Raw genomic sequence first — 22,939 nt, forward strand, 5'->3', positions numbered from 1 at the left:
GAACAGTTACTAATGAGTGCGAGTCAGTTATGCACCGGACATCGTATGACCATCTGCAGTTTGTCATGCAGCTGTTTGTGTTGCTTTTGTCTGCAGCTGCTGCGTATTCAAGCCCGGGCTCTGATCACGTTTGCTGGAATGATTCCCTACCGCATGGCAGGAGACACCAATGCCAGACTGGTTCAGATGGAGGTTCTGATGAACTGAAACACCACACTTTTCTTTAGCTACTCTCCTTCATTGTCCTCATTCCATCTTTATTTTGTCAACTTATGTTTGTATTTTTTTCCATGATTTGAAATAAAAAAATGAAGTTCAGTTCTGTTTCTTTTATCATTTGTTTACGTTATTGTGGCATAATTTAGATTTTTTTTGTCTTTAATTTTCTGTTTGTCTTAGTTGATTACATTTTAGTTGGCATGCATCTTTTTGTTGTAAACAGTTTATCCCTCATGATATTCACTATCAGTCAACACACACACACACACACATCTAATACAGATTTGAAAAATGTCTGGAAAAGGCATGGAATTGAATCCGAATTCTAGTTAATATACATTTTCATACACTTTCTACATTATCATTTGCACCTAAACAATAGATTGTTCATGATTTTTAAGCAAAACACTTTAAAGAGGAAGACTGTACACTATTGTTGATAATCCATTAACTAACAATGACAAACAAATTTGTTACAGTATTTATGCATCTGTTGATATTTAATGAACCTAAGCTGACATGTGCAAATGATGAAAAGTTTGGATTTTTATTAATTAACTGTTAATAAATGGCAAAAGTACTTATGTCAAAGAATTGATTTTGATACTCGTTGCATTTTATGTAATCTCACTCCCCATTGATGGACGTTTTTACTATTGTTTTGAAGAAATCGTACATTCCTGACACATTTGTTTGAGTTTGTATCATTACATTTGTTCTCACACTTCAGTGGCAGTCAGCTTTTATGCATTTTTTTTAATTCCTAAATGAATGGCTAATTTGTATAATTTTGTATGGGTATTTTCTCTCTTTTTATTCTAGTCTACAAGCTAATTCTTGTGAACTTTACTTTCCAGTGACAGGCCTTCATGCTTTATCACTGTTATTTATCTTTTTTAATATGCATTGACTAATTTATATGAATTAATACCACCAGCTAGTGATTTTTATTACATTTTTTTGTCTCCAGAATGTTCTGTAGACTTTTTTTGACATAAACAGAAGCTTCCCTCTAGGTATGGAGAACATTCTTGAAAGATTGTCTTTTAGTTGTTTTTTTTTTTTTTTAGAAAATAAGAAATGTTCTGGAAAATGAAGTTTTCACTTACCAAAAAAACTCAGAGAATGTTCCTGAAACATAACCAAATGTTCTCCGATAAAAAAACTATTTGGAACAATCTGTGTTTGCTGGGCAATTCGATTAATACGTTTTTATATTATCTCGATGTGATGCTTGCATCTCAGTGCTTGTTAGGAGTGGGCCTTTATACTTTTATCTAAAACTCATACATTAATGGCTAATTTGGATGAGCTTGTACAATCATATTCATATGTTTTCGTCTGATCTTCTCAAGCCCAGTCTCAGCCAGCTGACAGTAGAGTTTTTTTTTTCTTCTAGATTACAAGCTAATTTATATGAATTTGTGATTTTTACATGCCAGTAACGGGCCTTCTTTTTATTTTGCCAATGCGCATTATTGACTAATTTGTATGAAGTAATGCACCTAGCTAATGACTTTTTAAATGGATTTATTTGGTTTTCAGAGTGTTGGCAGTTTCCTTTACATTCCCGCACTGTTTTCTTTTACATTCTTTTTAAGTTGTTATCAAAAAAGTTTATTTTTTTGTTACCAATGTTCCCAAAACATAACCAAGTGTTCTCCAGAAAAATAACCAATTGTTTTGTGTTTGCTGGGCAGTCTCATTCACTCATTTTCATATTATCTCACTGTGTTCACATTTCAGTGGCTGTCAGGAGTGGGCCTTTGTATGCTTATCTAAAAGTAAAACATTAGTTGATAATTTCTTTGATTTTGTATAATCCCATACATATCTTTTCATATGATTTACTCTCACACTGGTGACCGGGACTGACCATGTGCTTTTTTAAATCCTCCTTAAATATGTATTAAGTGGCCAATTTTTATGATTTTTTTTCCATACAATTATAATTTTTTTCTTTGAAAGTTACTATAAGCATTTGTACAAATTGAAGTTGATTGAACATAAAAAAAAGTTAAGTTGTCCACCCCCACCCCCTCCCCCACCCCAAATTTATTATTTTTTTTAATTGTGTTTTGTCAACTAATTTTAAATAAGTTGTTTAAACAAGCAGCAAGTGTCGTTTTTGATTAAGTGTTACCATAGATTTTTCAAAAGTGGTTTAATGGTTATTCATAAATCTCTGAATCAAAAATTTGCAAATGTCTTTATAAGTAACAGATCAAACATGGGAACACTTTACACACTAAAAAATGTATTTTGCTGCTTGTTGAAACTACTTAAAATGAGCTGAAACACAATTCTTGACTTTTTCTGGATAGCTTAATTGTTTTATGTTTAATCCACTTACATTTGTTACCTTACTCTGTTGGGACAACATGAAGGAATTGTGTGGAACCCTGCATTTTTACCAGTGCAGTCTTTTATTTTTCTCTCTGTTTTGCTTTGCTCCCTCTTATGTTCAAGTGTACAAGTGCTTTGAGTGTTTTCTCAGCAGATGGTGGGTTATGGAGGAAATGCCCGTAGAGCACGCAGATGGACGGCTTGGCTTTGTCACGGCCGGCTGCAGTGTGCTCCAGCTCTTCTAAGCTCTGCTTTGCATTTTTAACCGTTGCATCTGCAACTGCAGCAATAATATTACAGTGCACTGTCCTCAACTCAAGGTGCTTGATTAAGACCTGCTCTGGTCTATTCAGTCTCCTGTATGATACGTATTTCGATGTACAGTGGAGAAGAAGACCTGGTGTGTGAATAAGAGAGAGGTGTGTGTGCTGCAGCTGGTGTTGTGAATCAGGCCGATGTCACACGTCAGCGATAACCCGGCTATTTCACAACACCAGGGTGGCACCACACCGCTGCCAACAGTGGAAATCCTGCTGACCAATCACTTCATTCATCCATCCTTCTGATAATACCATTCTTCAAATGTGTTAAGCTTTCTGAACATGTTTTTTTTTTTTAAATAAATAAAACGGTACAACCAAAAGTTTCTCAGTTTTAATGTGTAAAGTCATTCTTCACAGCCATTGCTCCAGTCTTTAGTGTCACATGGTTCAGTTTTTCTGGAGGCCAAAATACATTTTTTTAGGATTAGGTATGCATTAGTTTTTATTCATTCTTAAAAATTTTTAAATGGAAATATACAGAACAGCAGAAATAGATATATCTATATATAATATATATAATGTTCTGATACATTAAAATGATCAAATACATAAGTATAGAATTAAAAAAATAAATGTAAATGAGGAATATTTGAAGTAAAAAGTTAAAGTAAATATAAATTATATAATAATTTGTAGTCTATTACATTCATTTAAAAAAAATGTAACTATTGAAATATTTTACACAACGCACATTGCGTTTGTCCATATTTGACCCAAAATGCTGTGTGAGTTATGATTAACCATCTTTATTTATTTATTTTGGAGTGAACTGAGTTATATATAGATAGATAGATAGATAGATAGATAGATAGATAGATAGATAGATAGATAGATAGATAGATAGATAGATAGATAGATAGATAGATAGATAGATAGATAGATAGATAGATGATACAATAGGCTGCAAACCTGGTATATAGCCTAAAAAAATAACATCAATAGTTGTAAGAAAAAAGCTCATTCAGACTTCATTGTTCAGAATATTTTATTTGTCATTTTAAAGCCTGATTTCTACCAGTTAATAAACGTTTTTATGGTTTTAGCTTTAGTTAACAATAACCAGCAATGTAAAAGTCTTTACTGTCACTTTTGTTTAATTTAATCCACCCTTGCTCAACGTGAGTAGTTTTTGTAAGCAAGTTGGCCTAAATTTTCGCCTATTACAGGCCTACTATTTCCTAATATGTTTCTTATAATGAATGTCCATCTTATTTTTTTACACACGTCACAAACTACAATTGGTTTTGACTGAACAAATCTACCTTTTGTTGTAATTAAGAGCGGGTTTGTGTTAATGTGAGGTTTTGTCAGTGTTTCTAGACGGCAGCCTGAGGGTTCCAGTCTGCCCGTTTAACAATAGTTTTCTGCTTAAGCCCTCGGTGTCTAATAATAGACATTTAATCAAAAACCTGCTTCAAAGGAGCGCACCTGTGGGCACGATTGCAGGATCTGCACTAATTACACTGAAAAGGCTCCACCTTTGGGGCTTCCAGATTAATTTGTGCCGAAATAATGGCTTAACCCGACGCTGCTCGGCGGGTCACATGCACTGGCGGACTTCACTTCTCTCTCTCTTCTCTCTCTCTCTGTTAATGAGGAACCGGCTTCTGCAATGATCAGTGGACGCTGGAGGCTCGAGTCTATCAACCGGAACCACCGCGAGCCGCTGCCCGCCCTGATTCAACCGATACAAGCAAGGTCACTGCATGGAGAAGTCTGCGGTTAACACCAATATAGTGTCTCGGTCAATACTTCAGACTGTTTAGCCTGGCCTGCTCGTGGAGTCTCGGGCAATTAAGTCTATTTAGAAGTAATTTTTCAGACAATTTAAAAAGGAAGACATAAAATAAATAATAATAACAATTCAATAACAATAAAACATGTTTTAAGCGGTTTCAAGACTTGTAGCCTTTTCTGAAGCCTGCAGCGAATAACAAGATAGAGACAAAAATAAAACCTGCCATAAATACACTTAAAGCAATAAGTAGGCTAGGAACTCGTTTTTGAATAGTAGTTAATCAAATTGAGTTAAATTAAACATAAAATGAAAGTAATAATTATGTCAACCAAAAAACGTTCATGTATAAATCATTGTTCTGAACGCTTTGCCATGGTTTGGAGATATGGTGAAGGCTCAACAAAGCCTAAATCAATCAAAAAACATTAAAAAAAAAACATTATAATCACAAGATAGGCTAAAACAAGGCTAAAGTTTTATAGGCTAAAAACAAAACTTGACAATTTTTGTAAATAAGTAGGAACTCGTTTTTAAATAAAATTTAATCAAATTAAGTTAATCATTCTTCTGAAAGTTTTGCCATGGTACAACAATGCTTAATCAATCAATCAAAAATATGAAAAACATATAGAAATGCATGATAAAGTAAAGTGGAACATAACTCCAGAATGATTTAAATTAAATATGAAAACAAATACGAACAGTTTGCCAGTATATTGTTATTTGGCTAGTAATGTTGAAGCATAATGATTACTCACCAAAAAAAAAAAAAAAACACAGGCTACAAAATGCATTGCAATATATACAGTATAAATTATAACTTATATAAATAATTATCTCAATTAAAGAAGCTCATTAAATGTAGAATCCACTGTTATAGAACAAGCTTTATTTCTACCACACCCTGAATAGGTTAAGGAAATTAAATAAAAAAATCTATTAAAAAACATCTAAAATCTTACATTAATTATTCTCAGTTAAATTAACATATTGGGATTAGAAGTCATTATTCAGACTATTGTAATTCAAAATATAACTATTTTTGCTGCTTGTTAAAACTACTTATTTAAAATGAGCTGAATCAGTTGAATTTTTGGAGGGACAACTTTATTGTTTCATGGTCAATCTACTTAAATTCGTAAAAACAATTCAATTAACTTAATTGATTTGTGTTGGGACAACATGAAGGAATTGTGTGGGACCCATAAATATTTTACAGTGTTTGCAAGTCTTACAAATATAGATGTGTGAGTCAAGACTGGGTCAATAGTAAAACACCTTAGAGCCTGATTGCTATCAGGCTGTAAAAAGTTAGTTAAGCCTAATAAAAGAAAATATTCATAGCATAATCCAATAATTCTCTCAATCAAACACACTGACAACCACACAAACTGATCATGTATTGTTTCTCCTGCATGCCACAGGTCAGTTGTCCTTGAGCAGTAAAGTCAAGGATATCTGACCACAGATCTGAGTCATTACATGTCCTGATGATGTTTACAAGCCCCAGTACAAGCTGCGGGCCCTGCAGCAACAATTAGGAATTAATGACCCTCACAAAAGCTCCTGAATATAATTTCACACTAGTCATACATCCATAAGTGGTCCCTTCCGGCTCAGGTATAATAATATAACCCTTCAGCCAAAGCCCTCGCTTTTACTTGATCCAGCAGACCAATGACGGGATGAACCTCCAAAGCGCAAGAAGCCCATTTTCAGTCTCCTCGCTGAGCAATGGAGACGACCGTAAGTTCAGTTTGGGTGGATGTAGCAGTTATGACACTGACAGCGTGGCCTCACGCAGCTCTGGTGTCTTTTCTGGATATGACACGCTGGATGCACCACCGAGTTACGACTTCTACACCAACACTGAGGTTTTCGGGAGAGCCAAGAAATCCAGACCATCTCTCTTTGAGCTGCACTCCAACCCTCAGGTACAGTAGGAATGACTTACCTGTACAATATTATCATTCCAATATTGTAAGGAAAGTCAGTGATGATTCCACAAAGGAAGGGACTTTTATTATTATTGTTTTTATTTGTGTGTGTGTGTGTGTGTGTGTGTGTGTGTGTGTCAGGATGACCCCTCTCCACCTCCCCTGTATGAGGAGTCCAGTGTGGACAAACAGAGTCCAGAGGATGAAGATGAGCCCACTGAACCACCTCCAGAACCCGCTCGCTTTGGATGGGCTCAAGGAGTTATGGTATGAGGACAAACTCAAAAAAAAGAAGATTTTTGCTGCTTGTTCAAACTACTTATTTAAAAAAGCTGAAACAACACAATTCTTTAAGTTTTTTGGGACAACTCATTTGTTTTATGTACAATCCATTTAAATTTGCAAAAATGATTAAGTTAACTTATTCGATTTGTGTTCAATATGAAGGAATTGTGAGGAACGCAGTTTTTTATACAGTGTTTAACATGATGCTTGTAGGGTCCCACTTGGTTATACAGAAATGCAATTCCAATACATTATGAATATGTATTTGCAAAGAAATGGTGCTGTTTGAGTCCCAGTTGGCATTTCTGTGTGGAGTTACATGTTCGTCTGGGTTTCCTCAGTGTGGTATAAGTAAATTAAATATACTAAATTGACCGAAGTGTTTGAGAGTGTGTGTATATGGGTGTTATGCTGGATAAGTTGGCGGTTCATTCCGCTGTGGCGACCCGTCATGAACAAAGGGACTAAACTGAAGGAAAATGAATGAATGAGTCTTTCTATAGATCTAACATAACTTTTTAAAACTTTGTATAATCTTATGGTGATTTTTAGTTGATAAATTTATGTTTCTACGGTAACACTTTACAATAAGGTTCATTAGTTAATGCATTTACTAACATGAACTAATCATGAACAACACATGTACAGCATTTATTAATCATATTTGAACATTTAATAATACATTATTAACATTTAAGTCCATGCTTGTTAACATTAGTTAATGCACCATGAGTTAACAAACTAACAATTAACAACTGTATTTTCATTAACTAACGTTAATTAAAATGAATAAATACTGTAGTAAATGTATTGTTCAGTGTTTGTTCATGTTAGTAAATGCATTACTTTACAGTAACTAATGAACCTTATTGTAAAGTGTGACCTCTATTGTTTTAACAATTTAAAGCTGATAAGCCTGTTTTTGGCAATAACAATGTTATTTTGAATCTTTGTCTCACTAATCACTCTTTTCTCACATTTCTCAATTTAAAAATACTTCTCTCAATTCTGATATAATATTGATAAATAAAATTAAGATCTGTGACTTTTTAACTCATAACCGTAAGACATAAACTCATTTCTGAGATTTTGTTTTTCAAATCGTGAGACAAAAAAAAAACAATTGCCACAAATGTGAGATGTACAAACTGTGAAGCCCTAATTGCAAGATATTGATAAGCAATTTTGAATAAAAATATTACTTATAAAATTTTTTAAAAATGTGTTAGAATAAGTTTATAGCTCATTACTAAAATAGCATTTCTGAGAAGTAAATTCAGAATTGTGAGATAAAACAAGACATTTTACGTCAATTGCAAATAAAAAAATAGCAAGTTGCAAGTATATAATATAAACTCACACTCACATCATAGAAGAGTCTGAATCATGAGATGCATTTCTGAAAGAAAAAAAGGCAGAAATGAGATCTATAAAAGCGACAATTACCTTTAATATTAATCATCCTCTGGCAAGCTCTCATAATCTCATTTTTTTGTTGATCACTTTGCCCGAAAATAATTTTGTTTTTAAAAGAATATTTAGGCAAATTCATCCATTTTGGGTGTTTTAATTGTGTTTGTAAATGGGTTAAAAAATACAATTCTTCAAACAGCTAAGTGAAGTTAAACAGAAATCATTTACTCGTTGTGTTACTCTGCTGGAGCATCACCGTCTTCTTGTACTCCCTGTAGATCCGCTGTATGCTGAATATCTGGGGTGTCATTCTGTACCTGAGGCTCCCCTGGATCACAGCTCAGGCAGGGATAGGTATGTCAATCTCTGTTGTTATACAGTATGTCTTGATCCCTGTTTGTGTGTTTTAGCATCAAATTCCCTCGAGACTTTTTTAGAAAACCCCTTAGGGCTGTTAAATCATATGCTGTGAGAATCTGCTGTGTGTCAGAGTTTTGTAATGCATTTTATTAAAGTGAACATGTTCCTCTTCACTTCAAAGGTCTGACTTGGATTATAATCTTGGTCTCCTCCTCTATAACGGGCATAACTGGCTTGTCCACATCGGCCATTGCTACTAATGGCAAAGTCAAAGGGGGTAATTACAGTTTAATAAATAAAGATTTGACACGTATGATTACCAAACAATATACTTAACATGATTACTGTCTTTTAAATCTCACAGTATTGTTTTTTTTATGTTTAATAATGTAATAACCATCATAAATCAGCACTGAGTACCTATACTTTGTTTTTTTTCCAGGTGGAACATATTTTCTGATCTCTCGGAGTTTGGGTCCAGAACTTGGTGGCTCGATTGGGCTTATTTTTGCTTTTGCGAATGCTGTGGCTGTAGCCATGCACACAGTGGGATTTGCCGAAACGGTGCAGGTACTCATGCAGGTGGGTGATATATATATACACAGACTAATTCTGACCCATCATAATAATATGGGTATTGATTAATATGGGTATTTTTTTAGGATTGAACTATAAAGCACTGTTGAGGTGGCAGGTTATATGGATAGGGATATAGCAACTGAAGTTTGTTTGTACACAGTGCAAACATTTTACTGAAAGTCTAATCTAATAAAAGTGTTTAACTAATAATCTAATAACATTAAATATTAAGTGTCTTAAAAATATGTGCTCATTTTATTAATTTTACAGGGTTGTTTAGTTTGTAACTAAACTGAGACCAACTATAAAAGCAGACACTGTCGCAGGAGAACCACTGAAACTTTATGCTCTGAACCACTGATTTAAATCAAAGATTTGAGTATTAATAAAGTAGTGGTTGTTTTTGAAAGGAGACATCAGTATTCACTATAGTGGATGCCCTTGGCATTAGTATTTTTTTAAAGAGTAATAAATATACATTGAATTGTAATTACATGGCACATCGCCTTTTATGCATATTTTCCTCACATAAACCACTAAAGAGAAATTTTGAATTATCTGCTTGTTGCCTGGTTTTGAATGAAAGGGTTCAAAAAGCACTTTTTATAATGAGTTTAAACACAGTTGTGTAGCACTGTGTGTGGCCACTTTATTAGGTACACCTGTTTACACATTGTTCAATCACATGGGAGCAACTCAATGCATTTAGGCGTGTAGACATGGTCAAGACGATCTGTTGCAGTTCAAACCGAGCATCAGAATAGGGAAGTAATGTGATTTCAGTGACTTTGAATGTGGCATGGTTGCTTGGTGCCAGATGGGCTGGTCTGAGTATTTTAGAAACTGCTGATCTACTGAGATTTTCACGCACAACCATCTCTAGGGTTCAGAGAATGGTTCAAAAAAATTGAAAATATCCAGTGAGCAGCAGTTCTGTGGGCGCAAATGCCTTGTTGATGCCAGAGGTCAGAGGAGAATGGCCAGACTTGTTCCAGCTGATAGAAAGGCAATAACTCAAACAACCACTCGTTATAACCACGGAACATGGGGAAAACCCGACTCATTAGAGACAATCTCTTTCTCATTAGCATAGACAGCCCTTAGTGAGAAGCAGCCGACCAGCTTTATCGTTTTGAATCTGCTGCTATGCTGACACATATGCATTTGTAGCTCCACCCTTGTTTGACAAGAACACAATCTTAATTGAATTTAAAGCGACAGTCAACAAAATGGCACCAGTCTAAAAGGGGCAGTTTCAAAGAGTTATAGAATTATATGTGCGCTATTTTGAGCTGAAACTTCGCATACACACTATAGATACATCAAACTCATTTTACATCCTGTAAAAAGGAGCATAATATGTCCCCTTTAACATAAAATGTTCATTTCTTGTTCCCTTTAATTGATTATTTCCCATGTCTGAACCATTTTTCTGATTCCTAACAGGAGACTGAGGTTAGCATGGTTGACAAGCTTAACGATATCCGCATCATCGGAGTGATCACTGTCACCTGCCTGCTGGCCATCTCAATGGCTGGAATGGAATGGGAATCCAAGGTTTGTTTCACAAAGAAAGCGATTTTAAGCAGTGTACCTAGTTATCTTGCTAAAATCAGCGTTGCTTTTGTTTCTCTCCCAGGCCCAAGTCTTGTTCTTCTTTGTCATAATGATATCCTTCGCCAGCTACATCATTGGAACCATCATACCAGCCACACCACAGAAGCAAGCCAGAGGATTTTTCAGCTACCGAGGTCAGAGTGCAGTGCAGTCAATATGTTGCACAAATTTGCTAATAATAACACTCCATCCTCATTTTCTGAGTGCTAATCAGATTACGCGACCATATGTTCCTCCTAAAATGTCTCAATTTGTGCCCAATAGCTGATATTTTTGCGACAAACTTTGTGCCCGGCTGGCGTGGACCGGAGGGCAGTTTCTTTGGCATGTTTTCCATCTTCTTCCCCTCAGCTACAGGCATCCTTGCGGGGGCTAATATCTCCGGAGATCTGAAGGCAAGTTGAGCTCCAAGTCACAGTAACGTCTCTTCCAATTAAGTGCATTTGCAGACCTCTCAAAGCTTTCTATTTTCACAAACAAAACTTCCTGTAGGATCCAAATGTCGCTATACCTCGTGGAACAATGCTGGCCATTTTTTGGACCACTGTGTCTTATCTTATCATCTCAGCTACCATTGGTAAGTGTGGGAGTTGTCTAACAACAAAATACCTAACCTGTTGATTTTTCTGTGCCCAAAATCACATCCAGTTACATGCACAGTGATATGAAGTCCCTGTTGGTGTGCTCTTTAATGCATTTCAGGCTCCTGTGTGGTGCGTGATGCTTCTGGTGATGTGAATGACACCATATCATCATTGACTGGGGAGTGTCTGGGAGTGGGCTGCAACTATGGCTGGAACTTTACTGACTGTATGACCAACAACACCTGCACTTATGGACTCAGCAACTATTACCAGGTGCCGCTGGAGAAACAAAAATACACACAATTGATCTTTTCTATACAGTATAACAGACAACTATGGTGCATTAATGGGAAATGCTCCTATATATTGACCCAGCCAATAATAAGTCATTTAGACAGAATAATTTAGCTTTGATTTAACATATAAAATGAATGATATTAGGAAAATAATTGGAAATATAACTAAATAAGTAAAAATATATTTATTATATATTAATATATTAATTGATTATTATTAATATCATTATTATTATTATTATCATTATTATTAATAATACTATTCGGTACACCTGTTCAACTATTATGTAGCATTCATATCTTATCAACTAATTAAATGGAAACCGCAACCTAAAATATTTGGACATGAAAACATGGTCAAGACAGTCGTTTATTTGTTTAAATTGAGCATTTGAATGAGGATCGAGGGTGATATAAATCTGTGTTTCTCAACCACGTTCCTGGAGGACCACCAACACTGCACATTTTTCATGTCTCCTCAACCAAACACACCTGATTCAGATCATCAGCTCTTTAGCAAAGAGCTGTAAGGGGTGACACAATGGCGCAGTGGATAGCACTTTTGCCTCACAGCAAAGTTGGTTGGGCCCCGTCTGGGCCAGTTGGCATTTCTGTGTGGAGTTGTGCATGTTCTCGCGGGTTTCCTCCTGGTGCTCTGTTTCCTCATAGTCCAAAGACATGCAGTACAGGTGAGTTCAATAAAAATAAAATGGCCGTAGTGTATGTGTGAGTGTAAATGCAAGAGAGTATGGGTGTTTCCCAGTGCTGGGTTGCGGCTGGAAGGCCATCCGCTGCGTAAAATGAGCAGGATAAGTTGGCGGTTCATTCTGCTGTGGCGATCCTTGATTAATAAAGGGACTAAGCCGAAAAGAAAATGAATGAATGAACAAAAAACATGTAATGGGTGTGAGACATCCATGTAGTGTTGGTGGTCCTCCAGGATCGTGGTGGAGAGACACTGATTTAAATGACTTTTAATATGGCTGTTGTTGCCAGACAGGCTGGTTTGAATTTTTCAGAAATTGCTAGAATCTGCACACCCAACTCTAACTCTAACATAAATTTAAAAGCAATAGTCTGGAAAACAGAAAACATCCAGTGGCAGTTCTGTAGGGTAAAAGGCCTTGTTGATGCCAGAGGAGTAAACATACACCCATACACACACACAGGTCTGCTAGTCTGTTTTGACTGCTGAATCACAATCATGTCCCCTATGTGATGAATACAGTATTATTAATCAGGGTTTCCCAAACTTTTCAGCCCGCGACCCCCAAAATGACAATGCCAGTGACTTGCGACCTCCAATATCCTCTGAGGTCGTATTAAATACAGAAACCTGGCATGCAATGGTGCACACACACCAATAGACACAAGTCTATTCTTTGTTTAATTTTTATAATGTATGTCAGTGCTGTAAACGGGCCAGAAACTTTAACCTGGTGTTATAAAACCAATCTGCTGCATCTGACGCTATTGCTGTGTCTTTAATATAATGTTATTACCCCAGTAGTCGCAATCCAATAGAACTAGTAACTATAAGCTACTATAGTAACTATATAGTATATAGTACCTATAAACGACTATTTTTTCTCTTCAGTAGGTTATGGATAAAATGCAATAACTCTTATGGTTAAATAAATAGATTTTTGGAAAACACCAGGCGACCCCCCTTCGTTGTCCTGCGACCCCTCGGGGGGTCCCGACCCCCACTTTGATAACCACTGTTATAAATGATTCATTTTTCTGTCATATTTGATTTCAGAGTATGAGCATGGTTTCTGCAGTCGCTCCTCTGATCACTGCTGGGATTTTTGGAGCCACCCTTTCCTCAGCCCTAGCCTGTCTGGTGTCCGCTCCTAAGGTTTTCCAGGTAAGGCTGTCATCTTGAACATCTTTATTCATTCCTCAATTATATCATCCTCAGTATTTTTTACTAATATCTTTTCTGATCCTCGTTGCCCTATAGTGCCTTTGCAAGGACAAACTGTATCCAGGCATTGGATTTTTCGGGAAAGGTTATGGGAAGAATAACGAACCACTGAGAAGCTACTTGCTAGCTTATATCATTGCTATATGCTTTATTCTTATTGGTAAACAACTTAAAATTTACTTGAATACTGTATTAATAAATCTGTTTCTTTATTGAAGCAATTTCCAAATGTTGTCATTTATATTTTAGCCGAGCTGAACACCATTGCTCCCATCATTTCCAACTTTTTCCTCTGCTCCTACGCCCTCATCAACTTCAGCTGTTTCCATGCCTCAATAACTAACTCACCAGGTAAACCAATACATTAAACCAATTAGGTTAAACTAACACTTTATGATGCAGTATGTGTGTTTATTTTTTAATAGTGGCTTGTTAATGGGTTCAGTGGTGCACACAATAACCACCGCAGGCTCACTCAGTTGATATAATGACTACAACGCAAACAAATTTAGTTTTCCGGCAGTAGTTTTATATTTTTATTTCAGTCATTTGTATTCTCATAAACCAGCATGCTACAATAAACTCACAGGTCTCGAAATAGCCATACTCATTCTGATGCTCACTGAAGCATTCTCGTGTGTTGTGTGTGTGTGTGTGTGTGTGTGTGTGTGTGTGTGTGTGTGTGTGTGTGTGCGCAGGCTGGCGTCCAACTTTTCGATTTTACAGCAAGTGGTTGTCTTTGCTGGGAGCGGTAGTGTCTGTGATCATCATGTTTCTTCTGACCTGGTGGGCTGCTCTCATAGCCATTGGCATAGTCATCTTCCTGCTGGGATATGTGCTGTATAAGAAACCTGGTAAGACACCTACACTCATTAAAGCTTGTGAACACATGACTTTGACAGAAACAATTTGTTTCATGAAACTCATATTATTCCATCTAGCATTTCACCTAAAGCTAAATGAGTGTAATATTGGCAGGCTGTCCCGCAGTGCTTAAGTGCATCCGTATTTTTTACATTGCAGAAGTCAACTGGGGTTCATCAATGCAAGCCAGCTCTTATAACATGGCACTGTCCCAGTGTGTGGGTCTTAATCAAGTGGAAGACCATATTAAAAATTACAGGTGGGAACAGTACTGTCCACAAATCAGATTTCCATGTTGTGGTTTATTCAGAATATTACATTCCTCTTTCTCCCTGCTTCTATTCTCACTTTTTGTCGTTTCTTTCTGTGTCCTACTTTTTTCCATCTGTTCTTTTTCTCAGGCCACAGTGTTTGGTCCTCAGTGGGCCTCCCTGTGCGCGGCCTTCCCTAGTGGATTTTATCGGTGCCTTCACCAAGAACCAAAGCCTGATGATATGCGCAAATGTCCTTGCAGTGAGTTCATGCATAGAAACATTTAATGTAAAATATACAATAAATATATTGACTCTGTATACTCTCAGTAGCGGAAGACATCATAGCTGGGTAAACTTAGTAAGTAGTGAATGGGAGAGTACAACAAATCATTTTTTACAATCCTATTTGCTGAAATAACAAAAGAAAAACTTTACAATGGCGTTATTAGGAAAAAAATTGTGTGAGACTGATAACCACAGCCAGAGGAGAGAAGCCCCATAGACGCTGCATTAGAAACACCTCACATAAGCGGTACTTTGTTGTAATTTGACGCAAAGATACATTTATTAATGCTTTTTTAAATCAGCATATTAAAATTTTTTAAAAGATTTAAGATTATGATGACTATTAAACGCGTCATAACAGGCTTGTGAAAGGGTCCACAGCCTTATAGGCAGTGCACCAACATATAGTGTCATTACTCTTTGGGCATTCCAAGTACCTCTCCAGATCCTGTCCCACCCTCTCTCTCCAACTTCATGGCTACTTACTGTCTGTCCTAACACAATAAATACAAACACCAATACCAAAAATAAATCAATCTTACAGTATTGACCTTATTCTTGACGTTCGAGCAGGAACAGCCATTGGAATGTTTTAGGCTTAAGACTTCCAGGCTCATTCACTTTCATTGATTTCTAGAGGTAAAAACATCTCGTTATGTTGTTTCATGTTGCAAAACTGACATTTTCATATTATATTATTCTGCTTTTTATGTGTAGTCGTGAACACACTTGTTTGTAGAGCGAGTAGTTTGACCGTTTTCTGCTGTTTATTATTATTAGTCATTTCTCCCTTAGGCAACTGAATGAAAAGTTCTAAAACAATCGCAAAACATAGTGCACATCCATACTGTACACCAGTGGTCACCAAAATTGTTCCTTGAGGGCCAGTGTCCTGCAGATTTTTGCTCCAACCCTAATCAAACACACCTGAACTAGCTAGTCAAGCTCTTACTTGGTATACTTGAAACATCCAGGCAGGTGTTTTGAGGCAAGTTGGAGCTAAACTCAGCAGGGACACCGGCCCTCCAGGACCAGGATTGGTGACCCCTGCTGTACACTAAGGTCAATATATATAAATATATATGTTTTATTATGGCAGATCATTTAGCTGTGATAACCCCTGGTAAACCAGGGAATAAGCTGAAGGAAAATGAATGCCATTAATGAAATTAATGCTTTAATATATATATATGAGCAATATCCCACAAGCAGCAATGTGATGTGGCTGTATTTTGGCACTGGTGGGAGGCATGCACAGCTTCATGCCGTAGTGTCCCACAAGTGACGATATACAGGCACATCGCCCTGTGTTATTGCATTTATGCAACAGTTTGATGGCATAATCGTGTATAAATAAAAGAAAAGCAAAAACGGAGAGTCTAAAAATCCTTTTGAATGAGGAAATATTTTCTTCTGCCACGTATTCACATCTGCAGAAGCCGTTACTACTTCACAAACATTACTTTAGAGTTGGTATTTGAATGATTCTCTTGCGTAATGTCTAAAGTGATGACAACAGAGGTGATTTTGCTCACATTTTAAGATTATGAGACTAAACAGCATGAAATGTCATCCGTTTACAGAAATATCTACCTGTATTTCTCTGTTGCAATCGGGACATCATAATAATTAACCCCAAAAAAGCCAAAGCAGCGCAAAAACTACCAGATTGCTGTTGTGTTTGCGATAAGAAAAAATGCTAAACACATGCGAGCATTTCTTCTTTCTTTCTTTTTACTGAACTAGTCTGCAGTCACGAAAGCAGAAGACTCATTAGAAACAAACAGATGGCCAGCTAAAAAGTAACTCAAGGTTATACGAAGAGTGGCCAACACAAAATACATACATTGCTAATATGTGAGTCCCATCTCACACCCAACACACTACAATTACTATGGTGTAAATAAAGCACGACAACATACAAAAAAGAGATATCGACTTAGAAAGTCACTTGCCAGTTTTATAATGTTTTGATCAGCTGTAGTTTAAAATTACGCTGGGTTCTGTCCTCTAGGGCTTATTATGCAGTCTCTGTCGCCATCTTGTGGATGAACAACATCAATCTTTTTGCTCTGTTCAATGACAGGCTAATGGCCGCCGATGTGCTGTCTCTCAGAAATTATGTTTAAAAATAAGCACTATCCTTGTAAATATTTATTAAAATATTTATAATTATTTATTTAGCTTTATATATATATATATATATATATATATATATATATATATATATATATATATATATATATATATATATATATATATCATCAAAGAAGATACATTGCTCATTTTGCTTCTTTTTTGTGTATTTTTATAGTTATATCTTTATCGTTACACTTCATCTCTATAACTATATTTCTTTGTAATATCAATGTCCTCTTTGACTGATTGTGTGTTGTGGACAGAGTGGACCCTCGCCTGGCACCGCAGACTCCATGAGCAGTACTCATTTAAAATGGTTAAACAATCGGAAGATAAAGTCCTTCTACCACACCGTAGTGGCTGATGATCTTCGTACCGGCGTACAGATGTTGCTGCAGGTCACCCATGCCCCATAACGCACTACACTCATACTCCAACCTCCAACCTTACTTTACTTTTTACCTTCTGATAAAGCTGCATCACCAAAACCAATCTGGTAAAGTCTGTTTATGACGTTTTTATTATAGAGTACGGGTTTGGGTCGGATGAAGCCTAATGTCTTAGTGATGGGATATAAAAAGAACTGGCGTAAAGTTCAACCAGGCATTATTGAAAACTACGTTGGAATTTTGCAGTATGTATCCCACATAATTTCTTGTTCCTTCAATGTTCAGTTCTGGTTTTCAAAGTCAAGGTTTGTGATCGTTCCATATATTTTCAGTGATGCATTTGACCTGCAATATGGTGTTTGTGTTCTTCGAATGAAGGAGGGTCTTGACATAACTCGAACAATCCAAGCTCAAGGTACAGAAACTCCCATTCTACAATTTGTTTACGTTTTTTAAAGTAGTTAATTGCTTATTTTGAAATTTCTTTTGTGCTGTAGTAAATCTAGGATTTGAAACATCTACTGAACAAGGACTTGACACAAACTCAACAGCTCCTACATCACCCACAATTGAAGCATCATGTGTGTATTGAAAGTCTTTAAAAAAAATTTAAAACTATTATTAATTACTCACCCTTCGATTCTCGTTCATCTTTAGATCACAATTTATGATATTTAGATGAAATTTGAGAGCTCCCTCATCTTCCATAGACAGTAACAATCCTGAGATGTTCAAAGTCCAGAAAGCAAAAAAACTTTCAGAACATTCCACGTGACTTCAGTATAGATCAACGCTGAAATGTCAAAATTAATATTCTCAATATCAATATCATAGGTACTTACAAAATATTGTAAATAAGTATTTAATAATTAAAGAGAGCTTTTAAAAAATATTCACATTGTATGTTCAGAGGTGTGCTCAAAAGTAGATTTGGTTCTTTTTTGGACTTATCTACAGAGATTGAGGGAGTTCACAATTTGTGTTTCGAAGATGAACGATGAAGATGAAGGTTTCTGGGGTTTGAAATAACATGGGTTGAGTAATTAATAACACAATTTTTCTGTGAACTTAAATACTAAATTCATCAATTATTAATTAAATTTATTATTGACCATTGATGTCTTTGCTAAAACATTAGTCTCCTGTGTTGCAGTGGATCCTGAGACTCTAATGGCCCTGACGCAGCCCAGCACTTTATTTCAGACTAGACAAGGAAAGAAGACCATTGATGTGTATTGGCTTTCCGATGATGGCGGTGAGATTAGTAGATACACAAAAAATGTGTTTTTTTAATGACTGGCATGCCAATTTTAATTGAATGTATTGTCAGGTTTGACACTATTGATCCCTTACCTCTTGACCCGTAAGAAGCGCTGGGGAAGATGCAAAGTGAGGGTGTTTGTTGGAGGTGAAGCTCAACAGATTGAAGAACAGAAAAAGGAGTATGTACCGACTTAATTGTGATATTACTGTTTAAAATGTATTAATAAACTGTCCATGTTGCAAACATACACACACCTAATAAAGTGGCCGGTGAGTGTATATTGCATGTAAATATAGTTTAACATTCAAAAGTTTGGAATTAGTGAAGTTTTTAGTTATATTGTTACTAAGTCTACATTAACTGAATGTTATTACAAATATAGTAAGACAAGGATTATTTTAAAAATATTAATAAAAATGAAAACCACTAGTTTACTCCTGATGACAAAAGTAAAAAAAGAAATATTCATTCATTCATTTTCTTGTCGGCTTAGTCCCTTTATTAATCTGGGGTCACCACAGCGTAATGAACCGCCCACTTATCCAGCAAGTTTTTACGCAGGGGATGCCCTTCCAGCCTCAACCCATCTCTGGGAAACATCCACACACACATTCACACACGCACACTCATACACTATGGACAATTTAGCCTACCCAATTCACCTGTACCGCATGACTTTGTACTTTGGGGGAAACCGGAGCACCCGGAGGAAACCCACGCGAAGGCAGGGAGAACATGCAAACTCCACACAGAAACGCCAACTGAGCCGAGGTTCGAACCAGCGACCTTCTTGCTTTGAGGCGACAGCACTACCTACTGTGCCACTGCCTCCCAAAAAAATAAAAATAAAATAAATATATATATATATATATATATATATATATATATATATATATATATATATTTTTTTTTTTTTTTTTTTTTTTTTTCACTTTTATTATATAATATATATTTTCACTTTTTCAACAGAATGTGACCTTGAAAAAGCATATTTCTTTTTGTCAAATATTTTCTCAAATTTGCATTAATGTATATTGTTAAATTGTTACTCAAATTTATTATGTAATATAATACAAAATATTGATTATACATTGTTGTTTATTACATTTATTTATATATAAATAGTAATCTACAAATAATTTAATCGATAATTATTTGTTATTTTATTAATCTAATAATTCTAACAATATGAATTTCAATGTTCCTCAATAAATTATTAGTCATTGCTTGCATTTGTCATTGAACAGGCTCAAAGGTCTGATCAGCAGGTTCCGTCTGGGTTTCAAGGATATTCAAGTTCTTCCAGACATCAATGGAGCTCCGCAGTCTGAACAGTACGGTTTCATTCATTCCATTCTTCCAGCAACTATCTGCACTGACCTATTCAACTAAAGGAGAAAGTATTTCTATTAAACTAAATGTATTTCTGTTTCCAAATGACTGAATCAGCATTAGAAAGTTTGAAGACTTCATAGCTCCGTATAGAGTAAGCTCAGTCCAAAAGGACGGCCAAGAAGCCGATGAGGCAACAAAGGAATTCTCCTGGATGGTGTCTGATGAGGAAATGGAGACGTTTAAAGCTAAGGTCATTTGGTTCAATTTCAGTTTTAAAAATGCTTTCTTGGTAATCCATAGGTCATATTTTTAGTCAACTTTTTTGCTCTGTGTTTGTGTAGTCTCTTCGACAGATCCGGCTGAATGAAGTTATTCAAGATTACTCGAGAGATGCTGCACTGATCGTTGTGTGAGTGGTTTTTCTAAATCATATAGTGCCATTATGTAATTTACATTACATAAAAACTACAGGGATCAACTAGCTTTGTGCATGCGACTTTCTGACCTGTCAGTTTTCTGTATATTTTGTTTGGCAGGACAATGCCGGTGGGGCGAAGAGGGTCATGTCCTAGTCCTCTTTACATGGCTTGGCTAGAGATTGTGTCGCGTGATCTTCGACCCCCAGTCCTTCTTGTCCGAGGCAATCAGGAGAATGTGCTGACGCAATACTGCCAGTGATCGCCACCTTTTCCTGACAAAAACATTTACACATGTATAGCAGATGAAAAAAACTAGTCAATCACCTGTTAAACTGACGAGAGATGCTTTCATATTGTTTCATACTTGTCTTGTTGTTTATAGGGTGCTTGTCTGAATTGGTTTAACCTTTTATTACCTTATTACTGTGAATATTACTCACTTTCTCCATATGCAAGAATTCAGACAAGACTATTCAAACTATTTCCTCCTAAAACCACAAATTAACTGTTGTTTTAAATCACTTGAATCATTGATATTGATTATTGTAATGCAATGATTGAACAGTTTGCATATGTATATACTTTTCTCTGTTTAATGAGATCTTTTATAATATAATGTACATTTAAGAAACTACTTATGTATGGAATCTGTCAACTATAAGAGTCATTTTATTTTGCTTGAGTAAACTTGACGAAAAATGTGTTGTCTTGTTGAAATGGTGTGTTTAGACTGTGTGTGGCTGACCTAAATAACCATTTAAACAGAAAGCAGACATTTTGTGTTCTCAAACTAGCTATTTTTCCACTTTTAATCTTTCTTTTAACGTTTTGTTAGATAACTGGTGATGTTTCACAGTGAAGCAGGATTTAGGGGAGACGATGCAGGCAAAAACATGAATCTCTTAAATGAATCTGTCATTTTGAGATTTTGTTTATTGTTTTTCAGTCTTTTGTTGCACCCTGTTCATTTGTGTGTGGATTTCAAATAAAATACATATTTGTAGAGACTGTTCTCTCAAAATTATAATTTTTTTTCTGTTGGGCTGAGCCATAAATCTCCACTTCAGCAGGACTTACATACACCGAACACTACAGTTTTATTCATACAATCTGCACAAAAGTTGTGTCACCTATCCATGTTTTAGGGACAACATAACAACTTGACTTCTAGTTGATCATGTGGTATTAGAAGTGGCTTATATGAAAGGCAAAGGCCTCTAGATTACGCTTATTTTACCAAAATAAAATATGATCATGCCTTGATTTTTAATTATTTAATTAGGACAGTAAAGTCTGACTTTGCCCAAAAGTCTTGTCACTTAACAGAATTAATGTACAGTGTAGAATATAAAGTCATTCTGCAGTAAAAAAAGCATTAATATTGTGTATGACTCACATGAGCTTAAAGGACTGCATCCATACATCTCAGCAATCACTCAAATAACTTTTTTATAAAGTCTGGAATGGCAAAGAAAGCGTTCTTGATGGACTCCCAGAGTTCATCAAGATTCTTTAGATTTCTCTTCAGTGTCTCCTCCATTTTACCCCAAACATGCTTAATAATGTTCATTTCTGGTGACTGGGCTGGCCAGTCCTGGATCACCTTGACCTTCAATCCTGGAACACCTTCAGGAACTTTGATGTGGAGGCTGAAGTATGAGGAGTGTTATATCCTGATGAAGAATTTGCCCTCTCCTGTGGTTTGTAATGTAATGGGCAGCACAAATGTCTTGATACCTCAGGCTGTTGTTGTTGCCATCTACTCTGCAGATCTCTCACACACTCCCGATACTGAATGTAACCTCAAACCTGGACTTTTACTTCACCAACTTGACTGATTTTTGTGAGAATCTTGGGTCAGTGCGGGTTACAATAGTTCTTGTGCAATATTTGTGATGATTGGAATACAGTTCAACAGATGATTCACCAGAAAAATCTACCTTCTGCTACTTTTCCAAATGATCAACTAGAAGTCAAGTTATAATTTGTTGCTCTCACAACTTGGATCTACAACAATTCTTTTGTCAGGCAGTGTATCTATATTCTAAAGGTTTTTACAGATGGATCTTGATACATGATACTGGATACAACGGTATACTCCAAAAGAATTTTGAAAAACCAATTTGTTTTTATGGCTGTTCCCAGTATTTTTTTAAAAGAGTAGTTCACACAAACATTAAAATTTACTCCACTTACTCGCCTTCAAATGTTTCCATTCCTTTAAGTTTCTTTCTGCTGTTGAACAAACTTAGGTTTTGCAAAAATGCTAGAAACGTATAACTATTGACTTCCATAGACGGAAAAACAAATACTATGAATGTCAATGGTTACAGGTTTCCAACATTTTTCAAAATAGCTATTTT

At 35.9% G+C, this 22,939-nt stretch overlaps 2 protein-coding genes and 1 non-coding gene across 5 annotated transcripts in view; all 3 read left to right on the forward strand.

Moving 5' to 3' along the window:
* The window catches only part of nup93 (nucleoporin 93), a 46,455-nt gene extending 46,137 nt beyond the window's left edge, over window positions 1-318 (forward strand). For all 3 annotated transcript variants that reach the window (XM_009293522.4, NM_130981.2, XM_009293523.5), the window contains 1 exon segment: window positions 97-318. In XM_009293522.4, coding sequence (XP_009291797.1) covers window positions 97-207 — 111 coding nt within the window. In that variant the 3' untranslated portion in view covers window positions 208-318.
* Window positions 319-2,987: 2,669 nt separating this feature from the next.
* On the forward strand, window positions 2,988-3,074 carry dre-mir-138 (microRNA 138). The gene has a single exon (NR_030087.1). It is a non-coding gene; the product is annotated as a microRNA 138 (primary transcript).
* Window positions 3,075-6,307: 3,233 nt separating this feature from the next.
* On the forward strand, window positions 6,308-21,584 carry slc12a3 (solute carrier family 12 member 3). The gene is made up of 26 exons (NM_001045080.1): window positions 6,308-6,560; window positions 6,705-6,830; window positions 8,540-8,615; window positions 8,803-8,898; window positions 9,064-9,203; window positions 10,647-10,757; window positions 10,840-10,951; window positions 11,082-11,212; window positions 11,310-11,394; window positions 11,520-11,674; window positions 13,460-13,567; window positions 13,664-13,787; window positions 13,877-13,978; window positions 14,326-14,481; window positions 14,651-14,750; window positions 14,893-15,004; window positions 17,433-17,567; window positions 17,697-17,803; window positions 17,891-17,973; window positions 18,056-18,139; window positions 18,712-18,813; window positions 18,889-19,000; window positions 20,070-20,156; window positions 20,272-20,407; window positions 20,499-20,566; window positions 20,694-21,584. Exons 1-26 carry the CDS (start codon window positions 6,312-6,314, stop codon window positions 20,833-20,835), a joined length of 3,039 nt encoding a protein of 1,012 aa, NP_001038545.1. The 5' UTR covers window positions 6,308-6,311; the 3' UTR covers window positions 20,836-21,584.
* The last annotated feature ends 1,355 nt before the right edge of the window (window positions 21,585-22,939 follow it).

The sequence above is a fragment of the Danio rerio genome, chromosome 18, assembly GCF_049306965.1.
Source record: "Danio rerio strain Tuebingen ecotype United States chromosome 18, GRCz12tu, whole genome shotgun sequence".
Taxonomy (NCBI): domain Eukaryota; kingdom Metazoa; phylum Chordata; class Actinopteri; order Cypriniformes; family Danionidae; genus Danio; species Danio rerio.